General features: G+C 44.4%; 1 protein-coding gene across 1 annotated transcript in view; it reads left to right on the top strand.

Moving 5' to 3' along the window:
- The first annotated feature begins 2,887 nt into the window (after nucleotides 1-2,887).
- Nucleotides 2,888-9,169, top strand: part of LOC119307915 (probable bifunctional methylthioribulose-1-phosphate dehydratase/enolase-phosphatase E1) — a 10,874-nt gene continuing 4,592 nt past the window's right edge. Inside the window, exons 1-5 of the mRNA XM_037584013.1 lie at nucleotides 2,888-3,235; nucleotides 6,306-6,442; nucleotides 6,525-6,620; nucleotides 8,338-8,457; nucleotides 8,794-8,883. Coding sequence (XP_037439910.1) covers nucleotides 3,016-3,235; nucleotides 6,306-6,442; nucleotides 6,525-6,620; nucleotides 8,338-8,457; nucleotides 8,794-8,883 — 663 coding nt within the window. The 5' untranslated portion in view covers nucleotides 2,888-3,015. The remainder of the gene's footprint in view (nucleotides 3,236-6,305; nucleotides 6,443-6,524; nucleotides 6,621-8,337; nucleotides 8,458-8,793; nucleotides 8,884-9,169) is intronic.

Genomic DNA, 9,169 nt, shown 5'->3' with positions numbered 1-9,169 from the left:
TGATTGCCAAGTCTTCAAGGTCACACCAATTTCTTCACTTTCAAAGTCTTCAGAAAGTCTTCAGTATTCCAAAGTCTTCAGTTTGAAGAACTTCATTTTTAGGGGTCGACTTTCTCTGTAAATATTGAACTCCTCATAGACTTATAGACCTGTGTATAGTCACAAACGCATCAGTCCCTTAACCTATAAGTCTTCAATACACCAAAATCACTAAGGGGCACTAGATGCACTTACACTCTGTGCCCGATGCATGACTGTTCAGCTGTAGTGTGTCAAAGCATGTATGTCGCACTTCCCTCGCATAGACACATTGCACCAAGATGTGCTCTACGTTATCCTCCTCTCGCAAGCATGTGTAGCACTCTAATGTCTCATCCTGTAAGCCGTGGCGTGCACGTCTATCAAAGGTCCACAACCGATGCTGCCCGGCCAACCAAGCGAAGATCTTACATTTCAGAGGTGCCCAACTCCTCCAAATCGCCTCGGCCATCGGGACACGAATCCCTCCTTGACAAAGTTGCTTATAAGTGGATTTTGTTGTGTATTCTCCGGATTTGTCATGGGGCCACGTGAACTTGTCATCCGCCAACTCGTCTCTTTGCACTGTGGTAATTGCGTGCCTAAGATGCACAGTTTGCAGCAATGCACCCATGGAAGTTTGCGGTGGTACATCATGGATCCATCTTTCTCCGATCATAGCCTGCTCAACCATTCTCGCGTTCCTCGTTTTGGTGTCTACGACACTGGCTAGTATAGGAGCAATATCGTATACTGAAAAACCATGAATCCATCTATCTCTCCAAAATAGAATCTTGTCCCCCTTGCCAACTGTGATCTTGACCATGTCGTCGAACACCATCCTCGCATCCTCGTCCACCAAAAACTGGAGTTCCTGCCACGGTCTTTGATCATCAGTGCGCCTCAACCACTCCCAACGCACCCTCAGGGGAGGGCTTGCAGCCCCCAGGTTCTTCACGCCTAACCTGCCATAACTCAGTGGGTTGCAGATAGCACTCCATGCCACAAGACACCGACCACCATGTGCTCAATCTTTACCTGCCCAGAAAAAAGCGCGCATCCAACTGTCCATGTCCTCGAGCACCCATATCGGCGGTTTCATAACCAGAAGTTGGTGCGCCGGCCTTGCCGCAATGACTGATTTCACCAGGATAAGCCGACCTGGCCGCTGCATGAGCCCTCTCTTCCAGGCTGGTATAAAATGCCTTACTTGGTCAAGAAGTGGTTGCCATTGGGCCTTAGTCAGTTTTTTGATAGCCAGCTGGAGCCCGAGATATCGACAAGGGAACTCTCTGATGGAACATTGTAGAAGGTTCTACACTCTGACTCTGTCTTCTGCATCTTCGGTGATTAGTATTGCAGAGGATTTACTGTAATTTACTCTCAGTCCGGATGCTTCTCCAAAGATTTCCAGAGCACTCCTGACAAACTCTAAGTCTTGTGCCGATGGTCTCACAAAGAATGCAACGTCATCCGCGTAGATTGATAATATTTGCAAGGCCGATATTCCCGTGTAGCTACTCGGTACCCCCACTTGTAGAGCTCTTGTGATAATCGCTGAGAGTGCCTCCACCGCAATAACGAACAACAATGGGGAGACAGGGTCACCCTGCCGCAGACCCTTGGCGTGCCAAATCCTTCACCCTGGTGACCCGTTCACCAACACTTTCGTATTGGCGGTCCGCAACAAGATGGCCATCCAATTCAGACGAGTGCTTCGAAACCCCTTCGCTCTCGAGTCAAAAGCACGTGTGATATCTAGCTTCAGGAACACACCCGGATTCTTTCTTGCATGAATTTTCATTGCCACTTGCCTCATAAGCAGATAGTTATCATGTAGATTCCTCCCTTTGATGAATGCCGATTGGTTGGCTCTGACCAGATTGGGCATGTGTCCTCGCACTCTGTTGGCTTAGAGAAGCCATGTGGCAAGCTTATCGGCCTATAATCTCCCACTTCAATGGCGTCTGCCTTCTTAGGTATGAGCACGATGAGTGCTCTGTTTAGCTTAGTGAATCATCGATTATCACCCGCAGCGAGCTTCGATAGCGCATCCATGATGTCGCATTTGATGATCTGCCAAGTGTGTTGATAGAATGCAGTCGTGAGTCCGTTCGGTCCAGGAGCACAATCCGGGTGCATCTCCTTGATCACTTGCCAAACTTCCTCTTCAGTGAAGGGCACATCTAAATCTGCCAGATCTAATTCCTCCATTCCCAAATAGCCTAGATCAAGTGTGTGCTGTCTTGCCTGCGCAGTTCCTAGCAGGTTCTGAAAGGCCTCCAAGAAGATTTGTTCTTTTCGTTCCTGTTCGGTCACAATCTCGCTCCCCAATTTGACTTTTGGGATGAAATTCTTGACTCTTCTTCCATTCGCAATTGCTTGGAAAAAATTGTGTTAGCGTCGCCCTCGCGCAACCACGTGTATCTAGATCTCTGGCGTTCAATTGTCCGCTCCCTCTTGCTTTATAGAGGTTTAAATCCTGGGGTTGGCTTTGGAGATACCCTAATAATAATAAAATAAAAGAAATAAGATGAGTTGGTGACCATCACGAAATACGCCGCCCGACCTCACCTGCCACAAGCGCCGGTCCGAACTCCGAAGCAGATTTAAGTTCCCAGGACCGTCCCGTCCAAATTTACCGGATGTTTCCTTACCTGCCAATTTTTACCCACTGACATGCGAGCCCCTTCCGCGACGAACACACCCGCGAAGTGGGTGTGCGAAAAATCAGAGTACCGATGACAAGAAAGCGTTTATTCCCCTCCCCGATTATTCCCGTCCCGTGAACCACCAGAAACGCATCTCATCGATATAGAATAAAAAATCAATAAAAAAACCCAGTTTCCTGCTAATCAGAGTAACAGAAGGCACTAATCGAGCCGCCGATTATCGGAGCATAAGTAAGACCAAACACTCCGTCACACAGAAGCACACCACTCGAGTCCATCGTCCCCACTCTCCAGAGGAGGAGGAGAAGGGAGCGACACGGGAGCCATGTCGACCGGTGGTGCAGAGTCTGCGGCGGCGGAGGCGATGGCCTCGGAGGCGTACCTGGCGGGCGACGCTGTGAGGGAGGCGCGGGAGCTGGTGGCGGAGCTCTGCCGCCACTTCTACCTGCAGGGGTGGGTCACCGGCACCGGCGGCAGCATCACCGTCAAGGCCAACGACCCCGATGTGCCCCTCGCGCAGCAGCTCATCGTCATGTCCCCGTCCGGTAACTAACTCATGCGCTCCCCACTTCTGTTCCCTGCTTCCGCTCTCCCGGCTCGCAACGAACCCGTTCGATGAATTGTCAAACCGGGTTGCGAATCTCCAGTCGGTAAGGGACCAGAGGTGGATGTTGCGCTTGCTGGATGTTGCGAATCTCCAGCCTTTCAATCGAGGTTGCGCTTGCTGGGTGAAGTGCACTTTTGACGAGTGTGGGTGTGCGATCGTTCAACCGATCTTCTCTCTTGTCGTCACTGACTTGCCCAGTTACTAGCTTGCAATCATTGTCCACATTGCTGAAATGGCTAACTGAAAATTGATTTCTACGATTATCCGCCGTACGTAGTTTAATGATGGCCTGATGGGCTTGGTGGTACTCGAGCCTGTTAGACATAGGAGTAGTTAGCGTTATAGCTCTTGTGCAAGGCAAGGCAAGTCAACTGCATAACATAGCTGATCAGCTTGGCTGGACATAGGCATTTGGAAGGTTAGGTGGCTATTTGATAGGCAGACGAAGCTGTATAATGGTGGACATTGAGATTCAGATATCACAACATCATTGTTGTCTAGTTTGATAATAGGCATTGGCGTATTCAGGAGAACTTTAGGCTGAATGCTGTTTAGCCAAAATGAGGAGATTATCCTGCAACCTTTCCTAATGGTTTGTTGAAAGACATGAAATGGGCAAGCAAGAATGAGCAAGTCCAAAGACCAACTAATTATAATTTGAATTTAAGAGACTAGAAGTGAGATATTCCTCAAAATCAGACACCACATAGGAAAATTTGCATTAGTATTTGAGAAGGTCAATTTTGTTTTATGTTTTTTAGTTTAGAGTTGGGTTTTGCTCTTTTTGGTCTCACCACCTACAGTGGCCGTGTAGCTTTTGTACCATTGTGATGTTCTTTTTTCTAATACAATTGAAAGCCTGACGGAGCAATGCCCCGTGAACAGATCTACTAATTATTTTATTCCAGTTAGTAAGACTAAGAGGGATCTTGAACTAAGAAATAGACCTACAGCTAAAATAGGGTAGCCTGAGCAATTGCAACAATGGGGTTCATTGATATTCCTGGTATAGTAGATGCTATCACACACACATATACATACTCATTTGGCTGAACGCTGTTTAGCCAAATGAGGAGATTAGCCTGCAACCATTCTTAATATAGTTTGTTTAAAGACATAAAATGGGCAAGCAAGAATGAGCAAGTCCAAAGCTGGGAAGACCAAGTAATTTTAATGGAATTTTAAGATGCTAGAAGATATGCCTCAACATCAGACACCACATAGAAAAATTTGCATTAGTATTTGAGAAGGTCAATTTGGTTTTGTGTTTTTACCCTTTAGGGTGTTAGCTTAGAGTTGGGTTTTGCTGTTTTTGGTCCCACCACCTACAGTGCCTGTGTAGCTTTTGTACCATTGTGAGGCGTTTTTCCTAATACAAATAAGGCATGTTTTGGTGCGAGTTCAAGAGAAAAAGGCCTATCCAATGATAATTTTCAGAGGAGTGCTTCTATGTTGTCTGGTAAATTATTGATACAAACTTTAAAGCAAACCAAAGGTTGGGGTTTAAGGGACTAATCTCACCGGTTTTATTTAAGGAATGGTGGTTTTGGGATTAGTCAATATCCATTTCAACTGCACATACCACAGCAATGACCTGACTAACGATAATAACACCTCACCTTGGGTTGCATTCGTCGTCAGACGGATGTACAGGAGACGGAAGAATGCACCCGTGTGTACCTACACGGTCACCAAGGGCTTTGTAATTAAATCCCTCACTGTTGTTGTTGCCGTTTCAGTCACAGCATCCACACTGGCTGAGAGGCCGCCTACTAGGGTTTGCATTGCCAGTGACGAGCTGAATGATGTCAACTGCTTGCTTGCACAACTACGCGACGGAACCTTGGTCCGATCATGTCTTCGTGCTGTCCAGATCCATCTTGTGCATTACTCGACTGATGGTAGCAGATCAGAAGTAACATACGACCGTGATTGTAATGGTTGTCTTTGATGCCACAATGCCGCTGGCCATGTACACCACCGCTGCTCCCAAGTCCCAAGCCCATAACGTAGGCTTGGAAGCAGGTTCTAACTATGTAACATAGGATAACTGTGACTAATTTGCCCTCGGCTATAACTAAGCACTAGTGCTCTGGAATTTGTGCAAAAACACAGTGGGAAAGCATAGAACCGCTGTTCTAATTTTCATGAAGCTATATATGTTCCATGTATGGACTTATAGTCCACAGTTTTGAACGCATATTATCATTCTTATACCTCGTTGCGATTCAAGCATGAGTGCATGATGTATTGGAAGTTCTTTTGCATGGCTGCACTCTGAAGATACCTATGATTATTAAGTATGTTGTGGGAATAGCTAAAATTCAGAGTCCCGAACGACTTGGACCGATGTCGAGGAAGGGAAATTTGGAGACCTTGGGAAGTCCTGTATGGCCCAAGTCGACGATCAAGCCTCCCTCGGTGCTTTCCTGACACATGACTAGGTCGCGCTCCGTAAAGAAGACTAAACCTTTTAAAAAAACATTGAAGTGTCATTTTGTCTAGTGTACGGCGACCTTCGCTGTAAGGCCACCCTACTTGCTTAATTTGTGTCGTAACTACGGGTTAAGAGATACACCTAATCTCCTGTTGTCTCGACGACGACAACACAGTACTCCCTCTGTCCCAAAATAAGTGACTCAAGTTTGTACTAACTTTGTACTAAAGTTGAGTCACTTATTTTGGGACGGAGGGAGTATATCTTTAAAATGACTACTTTTGAACTGCCTTGAGCACTGCCCAAAAAAAGTCACCGACAAAAGCTGTCAACTGATCTTTTTTCTTCAAAATATCATCTTTGACATGCTTATAGAATAACGTCAAATATGAAGTTTGTTGTGTTAAATTGAGTTGACAATAGGAATGATATGCAGTGTCTTAATTCCAAAAGAAAGCGTGATTTTGTACCAGATACTCTGCTTGTACTGAGCCTGACGTTGGAGGTTAATTTTTGGGTCTAAGAAATATCAGTGGGAGAGCTGATAACATGAGTTGTTTATCTGGTGTAGGCGTGCAGAAGGAGAGGATGGTGGCAGAGGACATGTACGTGATGTCAGCAGAGGGCAAGGTGATATCTGCACCAGTAGCAAAGCCATGGCCACACAAGCATCCAAAGTGTTCAGACTGTGCACCTCTGTTCATGAAGGTCGTCATGTTTCCTTTGTTTTATGTTTTCTATTGTTTCAGATTCCTTTACGTGTGGTCTAATTTCCTTGATGTTTTTACAGTCTTATCTAATGCGAGGAGCTGGAGCTGTGATTCATAGCCATGGCATGGGGACTTGCATAGCAACAATGATCAATCCTGGTGCAAAGGAGTTCAGGGTGAATCCTCCTAGTCTTTTTTATATTTCCCATGGAATTTAGCTAATTCACAAAGTCTCCTTTGTGTTTCCATAACATTTTCCTGCAGTGCTTACTGCGAATGCAAGTTCAAAACTTAAACACATCATGTCTGATTAATGCTAAGATAGGGACTTCTTTATCCTTATGCAATACAATCCTTATAATAAAAGTGAAAATCACATCATGGACACCTTCTAATTCTGATCAATTGTGAAAGGATAGTCATTTATACTTTCCATATTTTCATCTCCATCGTATATACACTTCAAGGATTATTAGCCTGTGCTGTGCTGCTGGTTAGCGTAGTGATTCAGTAATCTGGACTGATGCTTTGTCCCCACATTCCTCTTTTGTCATGCAAAAACATCACGCCAGAAAATCATGAACACTAGCACAAAGAGTTGCAAAATTTCTCTATGTGTAGAATTGGTCTACCAGTGACATACAAATATGCATCCACTATTTGGATCAGTGATACAGACTGATCTTATACAGACCCCCTAAGTTGTGCACGCCGTGGAGTTTAACATTTAGAAATGTGTATGGTTGATGTATTGATTTGAAACTCTTATGGTGGAATGTGTGTGATATGTTTCGTCCTGCATGAGAATGCGCAACTAAATATAGCTATTTGCCTTGAAAGTCAATTAGGAATAGTGAAGAATACTTGCCATGCTGGCATATCTGAAATTTAAATATATATACTACCGTACTCAACATGTTGCATGGTGTATGCGACATGTAGGTTGCAATATCAAGTTCCCCCACTGCTAATTTCCACAGGAGTCTGGGCCGGGTCTCATTCCCAGTGTGGCTGATCATCCTCTCGAACCAGCTACTGATCATCACCTAGGAGATTTCTCGGAAAGTCTTTAGTGCTCATTTTGGGCAACTCTCCATTATATTTCTTTCGTTGAGTGACATGTAACTATAATCCTCCTTTAATTGGATTAGGGATTCTCCAGATTATTTCTTTATGCCCATCAAAGAACCTTGAGATGCAGTTGTGGACTTCTTCAAATTGTTGTAGTGTCTCAACCCCTCTTGTGCCAAGAGGTCCTGGGTTTGAACCAGCCTCTTTGTATTGTACTTCGCAGGGGTAAGACTAGGTTCTTATAATCCCTCCCCAGAGGCCCAGACCCCACCTTGTGTGGGAGCTTCTATGCACTGGGTCTGTCCTTTTCTCAACCCAACACCCATTGTTTGGTTAATGAGGTTCACGCCAAGATTCAGGACAAAACTATAGTGACAGAGCTTTCAAGACCAGTGACATGTGTGGTACTATAGGCTTGTCCAACATCGTCTGAGATGGTTTGGGCATATTCAGCGCAGGCCTCCAGAAGCGCCAGTGCATAGCGGACAGCTAAAGCGTGCCGATAATGTCAAGAGAGGTCGGGGTAGACCGAACTTGACATGGGAGGAGTCCGTAAAGAGGGATCTGAAGGACTGGAGTATCTTCAGAGAACTAGCCATGCACAGGGGTGCGTGGAAGCTTGCTATCCATGTGCCAGAACCATGAGTTGGTTGCGAGATCTTATGGGTTTCACCACTAGCCTACCCCAACTTGTTTGGGACTAAAGGCTTTGTTGTTGATCCTGTTTTACATATCTCTCAGGTTAATTAAGTCCATTGCTATCTGATACTAAATGAATTGCTATATTTGTGACCATATACTGCTCTGCTGATCTTACTGCAGATGACACATATGGAAATGATTAAAGGAATCAAAGGTCATGGGTACACTGATGAATTGGTAATTCCCATAATTGAAAATACTCCTTATGAGTATGAGCTCACAGACTCTCTAGCTGAAGCGGTATGCCACTAGTGCCCTTTGTTTCAAGTTTCCATCATTTCAGATTCCTGGAAATCCAGTCTATAGGTGCAAATACAACCTTCTATTAGCTTTTAGCTTTATAGTTCTCTTGAATTTGTACTGATAAATATGTCTATATGCAAAATAATCAATAGCATCATCTCATTCATCTGATCATTTAGTCATTACCCTATAATCAAGCTGATTAAAGGGCATGATTAATTCCTTTGTACCATGGAGAGTTTTGGCAACGGCAAAGAATATTAGTACAATGAGATTAGTTTATAAGAAATATTTTGGTTGGATCTAGTAGCACTTGACGCTAAGTTATTACAGATTGCAGCATACCCTAAGGCAACTGCTGTCCTGGTACGGAACCATGGAATTTATGTGTGGGGTGACTCCTGGATTAATGCCAAGACACAGGTATGCTTTATTTCCATGACTTTGGTTTCTGCACCAGTTTTCAGGTGTGGGCGCTTATTCATTTCCTCTCATTGTCTCTTCGTCTCTTTATTTTAAGTTATCAGTTCGTTCGGTATAATTTCTTAGATCTATGATATATCTCCACATGCTACCCCTTCTTTACTTTTATAAAGATCATTTTATGATTTGCATCCAAACTTTCTGAAATTTAGTCAACTATATGTTTTATCCAATCTAGATTATACATATGCAGAACTCAAATAAATTCTCCAGGGTATCATTTAGC

Source organism: Triticum dicoccoides, chromosome 5B (genome assembly GCF_002162155.2).
Source record: "Triticum dicoccoides isolate Atlit2015 ecotype Zavitan chromosome 5B, WEW_v2.0, whole genome shotgun sequence".
In the NCBI taxonomy this organism is placed as follows: Eukaryota; Viridiplantae; Streptophyta; class Magnoliopsida; order Poales; family Poaceae; genus Triticum; species Triticum dicoccoides.
Note: the sequence above shows the minus strand (reverse complement) of the source record. Positions and strands in the feature narration are given on the sequence as shown.